General features: G+C 40.6%; 1 protein-coding gene across 1 annotated transcript; it reads left to right on the forward strand.

The window, feature by feature from the left end:
- Nucleotides 1–232: 232 nt before the first annotated feature.
- Nucleotides 233–12,587, forward strand: LOC146305547 (uncharacterized). Its single transcript, XM_084712968.1, has 11 exons — nucleotides 233–416; nucleotides 2,841–4,264; nucleotides 5,616–5,833; nucleotides 7,240–7,439; nucleotides 7,893–8,047; nucleotides 8,975–9,078; nucleotides 9,331–9,391; nucleotides 10,010–10,098; nucleotides 11,048–11,170; nucleotides 11,597–11,697; nucleotides 11,833–12,587. The coding sequence occupies exons 1-11, from the start codon at nucleotides 364–366 to the stop codon at nucleotides 12,359–12,361; spliced, it is 3,057 nt and encodes a 1,018-aa protein (XP_084569094.1). The 5' UTR covers nucleotides 233–363; the 3' UTR covers nucleotides 12,362–12,587.
- The last annotated feature ends 6,965 nt before the right edge of the window (nucleotides 12,588–19,552 follow it).

Here is a 19,552-nt window from a genome sequence, read left to right on the forward strand (position 1 = left end):
AAGTAACTGAGTGAGTAAATTAGTGTGTGTATGTGTGAAAAACAGCTTATGTGACCTGTGTGTCAGTGGTTATGTGTCCGTTTTGCTTTAGGTATGTGTGACAGACTGTGTGCATGTGTGTGTGTCTTGTCAAGGGATACACACTAAAGCGAGAGAGAGAGAGAGAGTGAGTGAGAGAGAGAGAGAGAGAGAGAGAGAGAGAGAGAGAGAGAGAGAGAGAGAGAGAGATAGGAAGGGCTATGTGAGAAGTTGAAAATCTGAAGGGGGAAATAATTAGACAAACACTCGAGACAGTGCAGAGCATAAGAGCAAAAAAAACCTCAGAGGGGACGATGAAGAAACTCAGAAGAACAACTAGGAAACATGAACAGCAGAGGACGAACATATGTGAAAAGGAAATTAAGCGCCAAAGACTGGTAAAAAAAAACAAAAAACACATCAACCTCAAAACGCATACAGTGTATTTGTCTCTTCATCTCATCTTCCTTCGTTCTTTCTCTTTCTGACTCACTCAGTGTCCTATTTAGAGCAGTGGTTTCAAGAAAGACAGAAAACCAATGAAGACTTAAAGATTTACTGCGTGCACTGTAAATGTCTGTGCTTTGCTGTTGAAACGTTGCTTTTATGAAGATTATATTGTTAACCACAGTAGAAACAGGAAAGAAAATGTTTTTATCCAGAACTTAAGACTTCGCATTGGTTTTGTAGCATTGTGTTTGCTAGCAAATTACCTTCTTCGTCTTCTCCTGCAGTGTCAGTTTGACAAAAGTCCTCATGCATTTTTCTTCAGACTCTGTTGCAGACATTTCTAATCACAACCAGGGTTTGAAGTAACTAATTACAAACTGTAATGCTGTAGTTCATTTGGGTACTTGTACTTTCATGAGTAGATTTTCAAGTCTGTACTTTTACTCGTTCTTAAGTGTGCATTACAAGATGTAATCTACTTAGTTACTTTTAAGATCATGGTTGAGAACTGAGTTCAATCCGAATTGATGTCCAAACCTTTTGTCTGCATTTTTTGTAGCCAGTAAGGTGATCTAATCACAAACAGGCCGATGAGAACCAGGACAAAGAAACGAATGAAAAACAAAACGCTGTGTCAGGACAGGTTTAGAGTGAGGATGCTAATGATTAATCAGTAATCAATTAATTGCTGTAAAAATGTATTTGTGAATATTTAATCAATAGTCATGGCAATCATTGCTCATTATTTGACATTGTTTTGTTAAATAAATTAAACTTTGACTTAAAATGACAAACTTGACAAAAAAAATGAAAAGAGTAAGAGTAAAACGTGTTTTATATCTTATAAGTTATTAATGGTTAATTGGTGTTAAGAAAAAGGCACAAAATTTGCAACCCTAGTTTTGAAAGGTGACAGTGACATATGACAGTAACTAATACTCTGAGTAGTTTTTGCAACAAATACTTTGTGCTTTTGGTTGAGTAAATTTCTAAAACCAGTACCTTTACTTGTAATTGAGCAATATTTTAACAATGTAACAGTGCTTGTACTTGAGTGCAGATTTTCAGTACTCTTTCCACCACTGGTCACAACTGATTGTCTGTTTTTTTAGGGCAAACAAAACCAAATGGCATCAGTTGAGGTAGACTGTGTTAGCATGAATGCTAAAAACTGCTAGTCAGAGTGTGATTTGGATTAAATAAATAAATAAATGGGCAGCCTGCCGCATACATTTCATTTTAGGCAAGGACCAAATAGTTAATGTGAATGAATTATCAGAAAATAAATCTTATCCCATTGATAAAGTATGTAAGAGGAGAACAACCGTGTTTGCAGTTATTATTTTTAATGCCGTAGCATTAATTCCTCTTCTTCTCAGTTTGGCACAAGTGTTCAATGCATTTTCCTCAGACTATATTGCTTACATATTTGATCACAACTGATTATCTGTCAAATGTTTTTGAGGGCAAATAAAATCACCACTGTAACTGTTTTAGGTTGAATGCTAAAAACTGCTAATCAATGCTACAGAGGCTACAGAGGGACAAAGTCCCTCCACTTCCAGTGTTCCCCATGGGAACTTATTTTGAAAAAAAAAAAAAAGAAAAGAAAAGAAAAGAATGGTAGTCAATGGTGAGAGACAATTTAATTTAACAAAACAAAGACATTTATACAGTAGTTTGTGGTAGATTTGTCTGAAACTGCTCAGTAAATCTCAGTAAAACACTTCAGGTAAAATCAGATTTCAGGGACAGTGATGTTGGTGTTGATGACATATATCATGCAAGACGAGAGATGTAGTTCACGTAGCGGTTTCACACAAAACTAGACTAACCTATGACAAACCTACCACAAACTGAGACTTTACTGATTTGGAAAATTATCTTTTAAATTGACAAATATACATGTAATTTGTGGAACAGTTCAAATGGAATCAAAAAATAATGATTTAGGTCCCAGGGGGCTCATTGGAAGGGCCGTGACTTAAGCTAGGATAATACTGAAGAATTTGAAAATGAGTGTCTTGTTCATTTGGAACGATTCATAACTGACGTGATGCAATTTCTGCACGTGTTAGACCTTGATTGAAGCTCAGTCTGATGCATGAATGCTGAATCACAAGTCATTGCTGTTAAAGTCCAAGTCGAGCTTCAAGTCTGTTTTTGAATTTGTCGAGTCTAAAGTCCTGAAATTTGTTACTTCAATCTGCCTCGAGTGCAAGTGATATGACTCGAGTTCACACATCTGATGGAAAATGGATGGAAATATTGGCAGTAGGAATGTAGCTAAAATTTCTAAAGGTCAGAATTTGGTGTGACATTTTATTTTTGTTCTTTCTTACCTACATTATGTTTCTGTTTGTCTCCTTTAGGCACTCTAGGTACGCCCAGAAAACCATCATGGACGACCGTTCATCCACCCAGTCTTTCCCCAACCTCCACCACCATCGCCATCGCCCATCCTTTCACCTCACCTTGCCCAACCTTCAAAGCGCTGACCTGGGCTACCCGTCCCCTCAGCCTGCCACGCACCCGCTGGAGCAGTACGGAGGCAGAGGGGAAGAATCCACAGCCTCCTTCCCGACTTCAGGCACCTCTTCTGGGGTGAGGAGGTCCAGCAGCGGGGCCGACAGAGGCTTGCTAAACACAAGTGGTAGCGGTTTGGATGGAGACGCTAACTTGGGAGGCCAACTCGATGGAGAAGCTGGGTTAGGCAGCCATTTTGCTGACACTTGGTATGGCAGTAGCAAAAAAGAAGAAGTTTGGGAGGACGGGGGAAGTTGTGAAAGCCCCGCAGATGATTTTTATAGCAAAAATGATTGCTACAGTAATGCAAATGATGTTTTTTACACTGTAAATTGTGGCAGTGAGGAAGGAGTCAGGCGTAAACTCAAAGCAAACTATAATAATTATGCTCATGTTAGCTATGAAGCTAAAGGCGAAGCAGTTTACAACAGGCAAGCTAACGTTAGCCACTTTAATAAACAAACTACATCCTGCAACAGAAGCGCTGCAGGGAGCTTCAGTGACAGCAGTGTAGATTATTGCAGGACTGATTCAAGACTGAGTGACAATTATTTAGGCAGAGAAGAAGATTATGGCTCCAGCTGCGGCTCCGGTGAGGATCAGCTGCAACCAGCAGAGGTCGAGGGACCCTGGCTCAGCGTCTCTCCCTCGAGTCAGCCCGGAGAGGGCAGGTGGAGAGGAACAGCAGACACTCTGACCTTGGGGTGCCTACCGCAGAGGTCGCCCGTCGGCATCAACAGCGGGAGGTACACCCAGAAACTGGACTCCTTCTCTGAGGCGTTCCTCTCCCAGCGGAAGAGAAGATTCCCAGTGGTTCCCAGTGGGGATTCCTCTGGACATATCTGGGAATTTGAAGTGGGCCCTGGATCAGCCAAGTCAAGGAACAGCTGTGCTTTTGATTCGGACTCCTACCTGCCGCCTTCCTCATCATCTTCGCCCGCTCACCCGTCTTTCCCCTCTCCTCCCACATCATCTCACCTCATGTCCTCTGTTCTCAGCCCCCCTCCCACCCCTCTACCTCCTCCTTCCCACTCGCCTTCCAAAATGGACTCTCCCGGCGTGTTCGTCAGTGCTGGACATTCAGCGTCCCAGGGGGGAGAATCACTTGGCACGCTCCAGTTTTTCTCTCCCCGTCTCCAGTCTCTTCCGTCCATCCATTCCTCTGGGCTGATATGGAACTTTCCACTGCTGACGCACAGCTTTCCACAGTCATCAGGCGACCACAGCAACATGGAGGGCAACCTGAGATCATCCCATGGCAACGGCACAGGTAAGGTGCTGGGTGTGCATTTTTGTGAATGTGTGATGGTAAGAAGATGAATATACAGGACCTCCACTCAGGTTTTAACAGGGTCAAAGCAGGTTGCGAAGATCGTTAAATTGTGATGCAGATGAAACAAGACATTTCTGAAATAACTGTGAAAACGCAAATGTCATGTTGCAGCGTCAGCTTCATGAGTGTCATCATATACGCCTGAGTAGTGGGTGGAATCTGCAATCCACCAACCACATGGTGCCAGGAAGTAGGACCACTCCAGGATTTGAAACGGACAACTCCTAAAACTCAAAATGGATTTGCATATCAAAATATCAAAGTCTAGTCCACTAGATTTTGCAAAATTTGAGGAAAAAGTCATAAAAGTTGATTCTTTTGAAGCAGACCAACTGAGCAAAAACTATGTTAAAAGTGAAGTCTTATAACTTTTGCTGCACAAACAATTTGGCAGAGAAATAATAAAAACTCAAAACATAAAAACAACAGGGATCCGCAGTGAGCAAAGCTGTTTGGACACTTGTAAAAAGTTGGTTTATCATAACTGTTTGAGGTCCTGGCATCTTTGGGGCTGTATGAAGACAGCTGGACTTGCTTTAGGTTCTTGAAGATGTTTCACCTCTCATTCTTCAGTTCCAACTTCAAGGTGTTCATAACCCCACAAGAGGTTGAATGCATGGAAGTCCCCACTAGTCAATCAGACCTGAAGGAGTCTTTCAGATAGGGGGTGGAACATCTTCAAGAAACTCAAGCACGTCCAGTTGCCTTCGTGCAGTCCCCGGAGATGTTTCAGAAAGAAAACGATAACCCGAAATCGACTAGAGTGCTTAGACATGAATTAAGTGTTAAGTGAACTTAATTTTCCCCCTTTACAAATCAAAACCACAGGTTAATACCCACATGTAAATTTACGGGACATGTGGGTTTTCGAAGGTGAGCTTGTGAAGTTTCCCATTTCCTGTAGGCAAATTACATTTTCATTTTTCACTTTTTCACGTATGAAACCACTTGCAGCATCTTTGGTGCTGTTTTACACCAAGTGAACGCATGTGAAGACCAGCCTAAAGTACATCCAGTGTTAAATGCATCTGTACTTTGTGTTCATTTGTGGGTTTTCACAGAATCGATTAGTGTTTCCAAGTAAAAAGATTCTGTCAGTGTCTGGCGTAACGCCTTCCTGTCTGCAGAGATAACAGTGACGTTTCTGACTTAAAGTTTTGTTTTGTTCAGTCTATCACACCTAAAAAGATCAATCAGTTTTACAGTCAGTTATGGAGCATGACAGTACCATGACGTTCTTTTTCTTTTTTTTCTTCCGTTCTTGTTCTTCCCTCTCTTATTTTTCCAGCCTCACAAAACGTCCCTCAGTCTCCAGACTCGTCATTCCTCACTTCTCTCCACCCGCCCAGCTCCGTCTGTCCTTCCAGTGCTCCATCGCTCCATCCCTCCCTCCATCTTTCCTCTCATCCATCTCACCATTATGAGGCAGGAGACAAGATAACCCCTCACATGGCGACCCAGACAGCAAAGAATGGATCAGCCAATCTGAACCGACCACAACCACAGGTACAGGTACAGTACAACACAACACTTCTGCTGGTTTTTTGTTTGTTTTTTTTTTAACCACAGGAAACAATTTGAACTAATTTACAGAAACTGTTTGGGGAAATATGTGCATTTCCTCTTGTTGAGTGTGAGACCAAAGAAACAAAAGCAGATTTATGTTTGTGCATCCAGAGCTGTGAGAACCTCCTCAGATCAAAATCATAGATAATCAGGTTGCAATGTTGTGAGTTCACATATTCTTCAAAGATAACATCTAGTTCATGTGTATCTTCCACTAGCTGTGTCACATTTCTGCTAAAAATGGCCTCTGTAATGCTATTCGAGGTGCATTTCATTTGGTTGACTGTCCATGACGTCATATCTCATTTTAACAACTCTAGTTGCTATAACTCTCAGGGAAGCCTCAAAGTAAGTCCGCAAATGTGACTGAACGTAACAGGGATAAAACTTTAATACATTATCTACTCCTTAAATCTACTTACTACTTAGCAAACATTAGCTTGCTATCATGGTAAATTAAGATGTCAACAAGGTTAACATTATACCTGCTAAACCGCAGCATGTTATTATTGTGATTGTGAGCATGTTAGCATGCTGATGCTAGCACCACTCAGCTCCCAGAGGAGCTAACATAGTACTACTTGTGCCTTGTTTTGGTTTATACCTGTAATCCTGAAGGCCAGGAACACAGAAAACAGAGATCCCAGAGAAAAGAACAAAGATCTTAAACTCTACCTAACTATACCTAACTTCCTGTCCCGCCACTAAACTTTTTTCAGGAAGTATCCAGGCTAAATCCATTCATCAGTTCCATTTAGAAAAGTGTAAGTACAGGCTTCATGAGTTAATTCAGACTAAAAAATAGATTAAAAATGTCTGAAGCTCTTCTTCATGAACATCTACTGCATTTCAGAAGCCGCATTTTGTCAGGTTTTTGCACATTGTCGTCGCTCCTCCGTCAGCAGGAGATTAGGTAGTGAGGAGGCAACGCTCGCTACAGCTGGAGAAGCTGGGAGGACGTAGTGGGCGGATATATAAATGGTTGTTTGTCAAGAAATTACGTTCGTTCCAACTACATCACTGCTTCTAAAAACCACAGTCTTGTTCTGGGGTTTTATTTTTAGACATGATGAATACTTTCAGTGTGTAAATGAGACAGATTTGGAGTTTGTGAAAGATGTGTTTCTCACAGAACAAGGCGACAGAACAAGGCTGTTTTCTCCTGATTCCAACCTGTGCTAAATATGACCTATCTCTGTATATGACACTCGGAAATTAAAAGGAAAATTTGTTTAGCTACAGATTGCTCGCCTGTGCAGATGCCACCAAACCACCCATGTGCTGCATATTAATCAAAAAAAGAACAAGACTAACAATGTAAATGCTTTTTCCTTGTGTTCTTATAGCAACAAACTTCCCAGATCTACACTGGAACTCCATTTCCCAGTATCCTTCACTCCAGCAGGGGTCTAAAGAGGGGCCGCTACACCCCTCGACCCCTCCTCAACCCTGTACGCAGGGGGAAGGGGCTGTACTCCTCCATCTCGTTGCTGCATCACGCAGAGGAGGAAACAGTGTGTGGAGAAGAGGAGGATGGTGTGTTACCGTAAGTAAAGTGCTGATGGAAAATATGTTTTGAGTCTGTTTTTGGGGGGTTTGGTACTTTTTTTGTTAGCATGATGCCTCAAAAACACGGTGAAGAGTTATCATGGGGATGTAACGATTCTAAAAAGTCAGGGTACGATAAGAAGAAAAAGAAAGACGTGCAGTACAAAACAAAAACAATGCAGCAGTCCGTAGAAGTCTGTGTTTAAATAAAATAATTAATCGTGTAATGTTGTCCTAGATATCGTCACGATATGGTGCGATATCGAGACATTTTTTAATTGCAATATCATGATGTTCAATATATTGTTACATTGGCCATTCTCTTTATTAGTTAGGAATACAGAGTTTGTAAATGAAAAATTCTAATTTAGAATTATGCACCTGCAGGATGTTTGTATTTTGTTTGTATTTATCTTATAGACGCTAAGATCACTTTCTCCCTCCTCTCCAGGTATGTCAACGTGGGTCCTGATTTCCAGGCAGAGCTTCCTCCGTGCGTCGTGAGTGACAAGGGGTTGGGGGTGCAGGAGGAGGAGTCGCCACGGGAACAGTTGCTGTGGAAACCATGGGACGAGCTGGAGGAGAGCACCAACTTACAAGACCGAGGTAGATGGCATTTTAGAGCTCCAACCCAAAACTTTTGCTGAAATCAGCTCAGAGGAATAGTTAATAGTTCTTCAACGTTACTGTTGTTAAGTTCAAGAGTCAAAGTTACTGCGACCTGATAGAAGATGAATCATGCATTTTGGTGTAAACTGTATGATGGAGGAACGCTGGATCGATGCTGAAAACATTTTTAAAAAATGCCTATTTTTAATTTTACAGGCAACTAATACACATAACACTCACAACATCATAAAGACATTAAAATAGAACCCCAAAAATAAAAAGACAATTACAAAAACTGGACGACACATAAAGAAAATAAAAGAAAAAATATATAAAATTGAAAGGATCCCTTCAGTAATTTAATAATAAGATTTTTATCATTATATTTACGGTACCAGTACAACCTGAAACTGAAATATGCATGTGACAGGTAGGGTGGAGGCCATTTAGACTTTAGCGTTAACACTAATATCATCCCACTCTTCACTCGAGCAAATCATTTTCAGTTTCAGTTTGGTTGTTCCACTCTGTTATTTTATTCCAAATGAAACTGGCTTTGTGATGTTTTTTTTTTGTTTTTTTTTTGAGAAATTAAAATTCAGATTAGCTCTTGGTTGACATTTAAACAACAACAAACATTTTACCTAACTGAATACAGAATAATTGTGTTTATTATGTGGGGACAGTCTTTATCCAGGGCCCCCAGTATAGTGTGTAAAGGTGTAAAGTGTCAAGTGATCATGGCCAATTTTGGACGATGGTCTAAAACTTGCAGAACGCAGACAGAAGAAAAAAAATGCATCTGAGCTTCCTCTGCCTCATTAAAGAATAATAATGATAGTTCAATGTTAAACATGTCTTATAGTCTGAAACCTGCTTGTATTTCCTGTGTGTGTGTGTGTGTGTGTGTGTGTGTGTGTACAGTGGAGAGGCTGTTGTCCATGTGTAGTTCCAGCTGTTTACCAGGCGGGGGCAGTAACACAGAGCTGGCTCTGCACTGCCTGCACTACTGTCGGGGAGACACCGTGGTAATACTGACTGTCTTTCTCTCCTTATTCTTCATTAATTCTTTTACTCCACACTCGCTCCACCATTTTCATCATTCCTCCACCCACCATCACTTACGTCCATGCATCATTACTCACCAGCTCTTTCTCTTTGTTCTTTCTTTCTTTGTTTCTTTCTTTCTTCACTCCTTCATTTACAGTTAATTCTCTGCAGAACCATTGCATGCCTCATCCTTCTGTTCTCTGCCTCCTCCATCTCTCTCTCCTGTGCAGGCCACACTGCAGATGCTGCTGTTCTCACAGCCCTCACCAATGGGAGACTACCACTACTCTGGTAAACCTCTGACCTTTGACCTTTAAAGGATCATTCCTAAATTAAATTATAACCTGATGTACGGATAACTCTTTGGCAAACTTTTTTGGAGGGGAATTCTTATCTCAAAATCCAGCTGAACCAACCAGTTTCAACCACGACATCCACCCATCAGTCTGTCATGTTTTTTTAATTCAAACCAAATCACAACTGAAATGGGAAGTGAAGTAAAATGAGCTGAGGTGTGACCCAGTGAGGGAAGTTTAGCGTTTCTCTGCCACAGTTGTATGCATCAAAATGTGAATCAGCAGAGGAGCAGCCATTCCCACTGTATGTACAATAGTGTCCTTTGTCCACATGTCACCCCCCTCTCTCATTCTCCCTTTCTCACATTCTCCTTTTAAATCCCCCAAGAGCCTTTTAAAATACAGACTAGACATTGTTCTGCACTGTAGTGTCCGCTCTGACGACAATTTAGATATTTAGATGTCTAGGTGCAGATGCACATGCAAATTTTATTGTGAAAGCAAACAGTCACGTGGCGTCACACTCATCTTTCACCAGCCTGTTGGTATTTATTTTCACTATTGCTCATGCCCTCCTCTTCCCCCACCCTTCTGTCTGTTTTTCTCTCCGTAGGTAGTGATTTCTGGACAGACAGTGAAAAGAGCCTCTTCAGTGCAGCTCTGGGAACTTTCGGAAAAGAGTTTTCACTCATACAGAAAATGGTATAACGGTTATAATCCATTCTATCCATGTTTATGCTGCATTCTTTTAATGCTTACCCTCTCAGTGCTCTCCTGCTCTAATCTGCGTGTGCCACAGTGTAAAAGTGTTTTGTGCGTTTATGCATAAGTCAACCATAGAGCCAGGGTTGACAACTGTGCTAAACCAGTTCTATCACGGAGATGATGAAGTCAGAGTAAATACTCCTGTTTTACCAGCTTCTGTCTTAGCTAGTGTGAGTAATGACTCATTAAGGTGGTGGTAGGTGGTAGTTACAGCATGTCTCACATCTGTAGTCTGTAATCTGAGTGGCTGCACTTTCAAAGTGCCATTCAACTCGAGATTCAAACTTAAGCAACGGTGAGATTTAAAAAAGTTAACCACCACTTCCACAGCACACTGTGTTCTGCCAGAGTAACTGGGTGTTGCAACTTGATTGACAAAATTAGCAAAGTGTGTCAGTGCAACTTTATGTGTCGGCTTGATTGTGTTGTCTGAAGTCTGATGTTTGCTAATATGATATTTAGAATCAATCTGATGTAGACATGGAAAAAGGTTGCACTTTCAGGTTGATTTTTGTGTTCACTATGGCTGGGTTGCACCAACAAGAATTAAAAAAAAAAAAAAAACCAAAAAAAAAAAACAATGAAATTGTTACCTTTTAAGCTAACTTCTGATCAATGTAACATTTTGTAAACTTTTAGCTAGAGAGGACACAGTGTAACATTAAGTTACAATTTCAGCTAACCAGCAAACAATGTAACAACCTAAGCTTTCAGCCAGCTAGAAAATGATGAAATATATTGTTAATTAATTAATTTGTTTATTTATTCTTACATCTGGATTAACACATTTTAAAGCTAACTTTGCTAAACACTGATTAGAACTAATAGATTAAATTAATCTTCGTCTAAGTGTATGTTTGCATGTGTTTGTGTGTTCATGTTGCAGGTGAGGACTAAGACCGTGTCCCAGTGTGTTGAATTCTTCTACCTGAGCAAGAAGCTCCAGGACAAACAGAAAGAACAGAAGGAGGAGGAGAGCAAAGAGGGAGAGATGGAGCAGCAGAAAAGTGTAAGAAACACCTGAAAGAATCTGAGGATTTAGTGTTAAGATGTGTTTGTTTCTTGTCAAGATGTTCCAGCTGATCCAGTTTGTTTGTTTTTTTTTGCTTTAGTTCTCATCCTCTTTCTATCTTCGTCTCTTTTCCTGTCGTTGTTGTTGTTGTTGTTGTCTTGTGGTGATTTTTCTCTTCCCATGGGACTCTGTGGTCTCGCCTCTGTCATCCATTCTGACCCCTGACACAAACGACTTTTAGAATATAAATAAATAGAAACAAATAGAATAGGATAGTGTGTTTGCTTGGAGTAGGAAACACTATGTGGAGTATCTGTGTAGTCTTGTGTAATGAGTTGAATGCATTAAATGTTTTCCTGTGTGGAATGCTGCCCAACAAGCCAATCACAGCACAGTAAAATACAGTTGGTCCTGTTTTCATAGGTAACGCCCACCTGTCAGCCAGTGAACAGACCTTTTGGAGTGGAGGAGGCGGGTCCTGTGCCCTCATTGGCCAGCTTCTTCCCCTGCAAGCTGTGTGGCAAGTGAGTAGGACCAGTCATATCAGAGGAAAGCTCCAGCACAAACTCTCTCTCTGTGTTTTGGCTGCAGGGTGAACCAACAGATGGTTTAGATTTTCATGTCTTCATTTCAGCCCCTGTCTCATTCCCTTGCTCTAGAATGTTCTACAAAATCAAGTCCCGCAACGCTCACATGAAGATCCACCGCCAGCCGCAGGAGGACTGGACGGACAGGCGGCTGCAGCACCAGCTCCTCACCCAGCGTCTGACCCTCAGTCGGCCCACCAACCTCATGCCCACCCCGGGCACTAATCTGCTCCCGCCCCAGGCTCCGGCTCGGACCTTTTCCTCCTCTGGTCTCCCGAGCAACAGCAGCAACGGAGACAGTGTCCTCAACTCTGTAACCAATAGCAACGCCATCGCTCCCAGCAATGCCACTGTCCTAGATCCCAGCACCGTGGTAACATATAACAACATTGCTGCATCAAACTCTCACGCGATCACTAACATTGATGGCGTGGACTCGAATCAAAGAGAGCCCACCACTGTCTTACCTTTCCACCCGTCATGGGGCTCATTTGGACATGGCCCCGCCCCCTCCCTGGCTACCTTCTACTGCAACACAGAAGGGAAAAATGATGCAGGAGGTGGGACAGTGGGGGGTAAAGAGCCAGTCAACTGGCAGTAGTCTTTAACTCTCCCAAAAGCATTACTACCACTGAGGTCTGAGAGTCATCCAAACTGTGTTTTTTAATTCAAACTAGATTTTAATTCAAACTTCAGTGCTTTTTTTTCCCAAACATCTTTTCAGAAAACATTATCTTTTTTTGTACGCTTTTGTTGTAAATTTTGTAATTAAATCTGGTACATATTTAAATGCATCTCATGCATTTGACATTTGAATAAAATCTGTAACCTCAAGGTTTTTGGATTTTTTCTGACTTCACTAAAACCACACATGAGTTAAACAAACAAAATATACAACATGTTAATTTGTGAACTTTAGAAATGAGGGAGCCAGGCTAGCTGTTTCCACCTGTTTACAGCCTTTGGGCTAAGCTAAGCTAACTATTTTCCAAGCTGTAGCTTCATATTTTAAAGGTTCAGTGTGTAATATTTTGGGGATTTATTGGCAGAACATCAAATAAATTAAATAGAATAAAAACACTGGCTCTAGATGCGGTGTTTGCAATCTGTAAGCTCACTGCTAGATGCCACTAATTCCCACACACTGGTCCTTTATGAAACATGCATTGGTGGGAGTCCCCAAGTCCCCAAAGTGCAAGTCACAAGCAGCTCTCAAGTCTTTCTCTTCAAGTCTTAAGCAAGTCCCGGGTTACTGTGCTGAGCTGACCTCTGCTGATCTGCTGCATCCCAGTAGGCTGCCAGGTTTGCCTTAAATACTTAAATTAAATAAGTCAAATTATCTGTCTGAAGTCTGAGTCAAGTCTCAAGTGATGAATACCAAGTCAAAGTCAAGTCTTTTATCAGTGTTAGTCAAGCAAATCTCAAGTCCTTAAAATTTGCAATTTGAGTCAGATTCAAGTCAAGTCAGCGCGAGGATGGTACTGATTTACCTTTCGGCAAGAAAATGAAAAAGTGTCAGCTTATTTTCCAGAATATCAGCCACCGCTTTAACCTTCACGCGGCCCTTTGAAGAAGTGAGGACAAGCTTTCCAAAAATGTCTCACTGTAAACTCTAAACCTCAACTCGGTCCCCACAAAGATAGAAATGCACACAGACACACTCACACGCACACACATCAACAAAGACAGACACTCAGCTTGTTGAAAGGTTTTGATATAACACCATAATGGGCCAATATTGACCTTGGCAGACCATCTCCTCTCTTACAGCCGTCTGAGTACTCGGGTGCCTAGAATTGACCTGTTGATGGTTAACTACAGTGATTGTGTGAGTGTGTTTTTGTGACTGGGTCCTGGAAGATGCCCGGAAAGAGGCGTCACGACAGTACGTGCATGCGGCCTGTGCAGCATCTGCGAAAGAGTCCAGTAAAGTTAGACTGATCTGAAGTGAAGCAAACTGACAAATGCAAGGACGATTTTTAATGACAAATATCAGAGACAAATGCTGAAAATCCTCACAAAATAAAAGCATTGTGTTTGTCTTTGTTTAGCTGATGCAAATTTACAGTATATTTAAGTCTTTGTTTTGTTTTGTTTTTTAAAAAAAGCTTGTGAGGGGAAATACCTAAGGAGTGAAAGATCGTGCCTCCTCCTCATATCTGTTGCATCTAGCTGAGTCCAGTTTGACAGGGAGTACAGTACTGAGGTGGCTTCCTTGCCGGGTTTGGCTCCTTGAATCCTGGGGCTGAGTTGGCTAATTAGGCTGCTAGCTCCATGGCTAGCTGAGCTAACTAGCAAACGCCAGCTACAGGTAACAGGAGGTAGCGGTTCACCTGCTTTAGCAACTAGCTAACCACTGTCTGTCCATCAGCTAACTTTAAGCTAACTCACCTCGGTACTGTACTCTGTCGCCACACCGGCCTTATAACATTTAACGACATCTTTATGACAAGCCCAAATGGTACCACTTTACCTGAAGTCCAGGAAATTATTTATGACGCTGTCACAAAAGCATCTGACAGTGTAATAAAACTTAATGGCATCTTTACGACAAACACATGCACCATTTCACCTGAGGTCAAGGAAAATATTCATGACACACTTATAAAGGTCAGTGTCAAAACCGACCACATATGACAGTTTAGAGTCACGTTAAAACACAAGTTTGATAATGTCAAGTTGTTAAGAGAAAGACACTGACGGGTTATGTCGTCTTGGTTAATGTCAAGCTGTCATAACAAAGACATCTTCAACACCTTTGCATTAAAAATGACATAACTGACCAAGTCACAATTAATGAAAACAGGCATAAACATTCGTCAAGACTTCTTCATGTTCATGACAGGTGTCATGACATGGTTATTACACTCCTAATAATTAAGTGTAACCTGGTCTTGTTTACTTACAATTCACCTCTGCTGATTAGGTCAGTTATAGACTTATCTCTCAGGTGCGTTTCTCAGAGCGGTGAGTATTCTTTGGTCTCATATCTTCATGAGTGTTACTGCACCACTGTGACAGTGATAACAGTGTTTATATAGTGTATATAATGGGCCATATGTCCTTCTACATATCCTTGCTGAAGACAGCCTGCCAGTCTGAAAGGTCCTTGAGTTTACGAGCGTGTGGATACATGTGTTTGACTTTGATTTCATACATGTCTGTATGTATTTGTGAACATCGTGTGTCGTTCCTCCCCCAGAACATTCCCTCCCCCTGATGAAAGTCCAACATGTCTAGCACAGTTTGTTCACCCAATTCTTTTTTCATATTTTTTTTTTCCACCTCCCACCTCTGTAAAATAGCTCACAAGCTGGTTCTAGTTAACAAATGTGCTCGAGCAGTTGTCAGACTTGTCCTCTTTTCTCGCTCTCGGGGCCACATCCTTCTTTATAAATAGTGTTAACTTCCCAGAGCTGTGATAAGCATTACGGTGGCTGCGTGTGGCTGGAGATTTTGTTCTAGTTGGAGGGTTCGGCGCTGAGCAGGGTGGTGGCGGCGGTCCTGAGCGTTGATAAAAGGGGGGAGAGGGAGGCCAGACCAGTGGGGTGAGGGAAATGGGGGAACGGGGAGAGAATAAACAGAGAAGTTACTGAGCACTGGACATTCACCTATTCATGGTGAGCGGCTCTTTGCCAGTTGACTGAGCTCGCACCCCCACGACAACCCATCGTCACTCTCTCTCATTTGCTGCTTTTCTTTTTTTTTTTTTTTTGGGTGGTACCAGTAAACAAGCAGCATTTCCAGGGCCGTTGTGACGAGGACATAATGCTCAAGAATGCCTCACCAACAAAACCACAGCACTGTTATTGTCATGTCCAGGACATATGTGGACATATGTGGATGTCTGAGCACAGAAAACATAAAAGGAGAGAGTTGACCGAGGTCTTGGAACACTGAATTTTTGAGGGGGTTCTAAAATTCAAAGATTCAAATTTATTTAAAGAAAAGTAAATCATCTCAATAAAAGATCATAGGTCAGCAAAACTTCATTTAGTTTATTTCGAATGTAGTGTGAGTTTGACTCTAAACAAAAACATTTGTGGAGACAGTTGCAGGTAGAAATGTTCTTCTTTTTTTTTTTTTTTTTTTTTACAGTGCATATCATATAAAGATGTCATCATGATTATATCATAACATTTAATGAGCAAAATCAAATAATATAATTAATGTGAATGACCCTGTGAAACTCTGGCAGCACTTTTATGTCTTTATTATGTAAAGACTGCTCAGAGTGCAGACTTTAGGGACACTAAAAAAAAAAAAAAATAGCTGAACTCATGGAAATGAAAGAGAAAGCAACTCAAAGTGGCTTGAAACGACTGTGACACCTGACATGAGGCTCCACTTGCTTTTTCTCTTCCTCAGCTCCCTGAAGAAACTGTGAGAAGTTGCTTTGCCCTCATTGGATGAATGATCGTACACGAGAACAGGGGATCTTATCACTTGTGAGATACTGTACGCAGAGGCCGACTGCTGTCATTGACACAGTTGGAGGTTGGGCTCTGTTATGTAACAGTTGGCACAGCCATTACATTATTATGGAAAAACTGGAACCTTACACTTTTATTCACAATCCCTCTGCTGCTGACACTTGACACTGTATGGTGGGGAAAAAAAGCTATGCAGGGTTTAATACTTAAAGCTACAACATGAAGCATTTCCACATTAAAATGTTTAAAAATGCTGGTCATATGTTATATATTTTGTTGATTTGTGCGCTTAAATTGTCTCAAATGTTTCTGGGAAATCTGGGAAATACGTAATTTATTCAAGGTGCGTTTACTGCTAGCTGTAACATCTGGGAAAACACAGGATTTGTTGGAAATTGGTGAAAGTGACATGCATAAATCTTTAATTTAACCTGGCCCAGTCACGTCAGATAAATTTCCATCAGCTATGCTAAACGCCTCGTTGTTGTTTTAATGCAAGAGAGACCCCTAGTGGCAGAATTTACATATCGTGCGTGTAATACAGTAGAATCTGTAGTAACCTCTATAAAAGTGTTCTCAGTTGCCTGATAAGGCATGAATAAAACTTTTATAAGTGTCTTACTTTAAGATTGTGCCCTGTTTTAATCGCAGCAAACATGTTCGTGTCCTGTTCATATAGAAACAGGCAGCAAAACTAAATCAGCATGCTACAAATCACTGTCTGCTCTGTGCTACTGGCCCCCGAGAGGGTGAAAGGTCATGTGCATGATAAACATTGACCCCCGCCAAACACACTCTGACTCTTGTGCACCCTTTTACGCACACAAAATGACAACAGAATTGATATCGAGAGTCTGCTGTGCAGGGAAAGAGCCCCATATAAATTCTTGTAGCTGGGTTCAGTGTGGCCTAGCTACACCAGCGGCGGTGATGCAACACTTTGGCACGCTTGTGGTCGGCCCACTTGGCATGTCTGAGATGACTCGCTCTGTCTCCATAGGAGGTGTGTGAGAAACTATGAGAGTGTGGTATTAATCAGAACCTTTAAGAGACTGCTCAGAAGCCGAGTGAGAGCACACGATTAAATTTCAGCAAGAGCGGGAGGAGCTATCAGAAAAAAACAGGTCATCTGAACCGACCGGGAATCCAAACAAAAAAGATTAAGTTTGTATCAGTCTGTTGTTTCTTACTGACTTTGAACTCCTTTCAGTGCGATTGTCACATTAATTTTTATCCCCGCCATAAAGCTGGTTGATTCTGAGCCCGTCCTCTCAGGAATGTCATTGACACAGACTCCGTTATCTGGAACCGATAAGAGAACACACAAGAGTTGAGAAACAATCATGTATGAGTGAACCCATGTCTGATTATGTCTGTGCATGTTACTGAACTTCTGTCCTTGCGTCACTACATGTAAATGTGCATAGATGCAGGAAATTCATTGGAATATCACATAAATAAAGGTTTTAGGGTGTATTTTCCCTTTAAATTAGAGTACGATCAAGTGCCTGACGTGGTTCTTGAGATAAAAGCGGAGTAGTCTATTGTCCACTTTACAAAGAAGTACTACAAAGAACCTTTTTAAAGAGGCTGTAATCAAATCCTGTCCTTTTCAGCTGTTTCCTGAGTTTTTTTTTTCTTTCTCTCATACCAGGCACCATAACATTTAGTTCCAGTTCTCACTTTTCCTCTCTTCATTTCATCGCTTTGTTTCACTTAAAGTCTCTTGATGAGGAGTTTACCCAACATTTTAATGTTCATATCGCTTATTCTGATAATGGTGTAAGTTAGAAAGCTTTATGAGCATACACTTTGTGCATTTCAAAGTGAATGTACAGTATTCTTTCTCTCTTTTGTCAGTGCAGAATTGCAAGTAAGAAAATGAGCAGGTCTATGAAAACAGGGCTTTCTTTTTTTAAAAAAAGAAGAAAAGTAATCGTCTAAGTCCTCAAGAACAAGTCTGGTAGGTAGCCCAGACATGTTGTCAGTTATTAGCATAATAATAAGCCTAAGAATGAAAAACAAAAAAAATTGCCTGGATGTTAACTGCCATAACTGCATATTTTTTAAAGGGTCATGTAAAAATTTACTAAAATAAGTTCCTTGGATTTTCCATGGAAAGAACTGTGCAATTATAATTTAATACAAAGTTTCCTTGCTACATTTAATCCAAATGAAATATTAATTGATTATTCATTTATTATTGTGTAAGAGTCACATTTTCGCATGATCCACTGACCTGCTTTGCACTTACTTAAGTGAACTGGAAGCTGTCATGACTGAACACTGAACTCCATTGTTTTCCTATGAGCAGCATCATATTATAGCAGGTGTTTTAATTTGTCATAACAGGGAAAGCACAGGTGTAACTAATTATGATTGGCTCTGTTCCATTAAACCAACAACAAGTGGCTTCTGTTAACAGTGACGCTGCAGACACACCTTCTAAATTGACATAGTGATTTTTTGTCTGAATTTTACACATCTAGGACAATATTATCATCCATTTGGAGTGTTTCACTTGACTAATGTAAGTACAATATTCACTACACCTTTAAACTGGCTCTGTTTTGGTCTCCGCTAACTCTTGAGAAAAATATCTGGTTCTTCAGCAGCTGAATTGGTCTCTGTTTTCACCGGCTAGTCACTAAGCTAGCTTCACTGTGACTTCCTGCTTAAATTTAATGCTTACAGCAGGGTTAGTTTTATCAGTTGCACCTGCGCTTTTTCCTGCTACCAGCATTTTATTGCTTCTTAGTTTGCAAAATATATGTTGTATTTCTCTGCTATTTTATGTTGCATGATTTATATTTGACAGTTCACAAAAACAGAGCAACTGAGTGAGTGGTATCACATTTGTGCAAGAAATATTTTTAAATTATTAAATTAAATTATTCTGGTTCTCGATTTGGTCACCAAACAAGAAACTATAACTTACTTATTGAAGTTAAATTGAACACTCTTTTATGTCTCTTGAATTTGTAATTAATAAGAAAGGCGTGTCAGTTGCTAGTATTCACTCAGAGATGTTAATTTAAAGAAGTCTGTCGCAACGTTTCTTATTTTTTTAATTTAATCTAACTTAATTTTGTTTCTATAACACCTTTAAAAACAGAGTTTACAAAGTGCTTTGACAGACAAAAGCAAAAAAGAAGCAAAATAATAACAGAAGGCCAACACAATGAGGCCAAACTGAAGCAAGAAAGAAAATTAAGCTAAAATTGAAGTAAAACTAAGACATATTAAAACATAATAAGAATAATACTAAACAGTAAAAGATATAAGAACAGGAAAACAAGAAAAACATGACAATAAGAATAAATGAAAACAGATGGCATAGATTACAGAGACATTACATG

Source organism: Lutjanus erythropterus, chromosome 23 (assembly GCF_056507025.1).
Source record: "Lutjanus erythropterus isolate fLutEry1 chromosome 23, fLutEry1.hap2, whole genome shotgun sequence".
NCBI lineage: Eukaryota > Metazoa > Chordata > Actinopteri > Lutjaniformes > Lutjanidae > Lutjanus > Lutjanus erythropterus.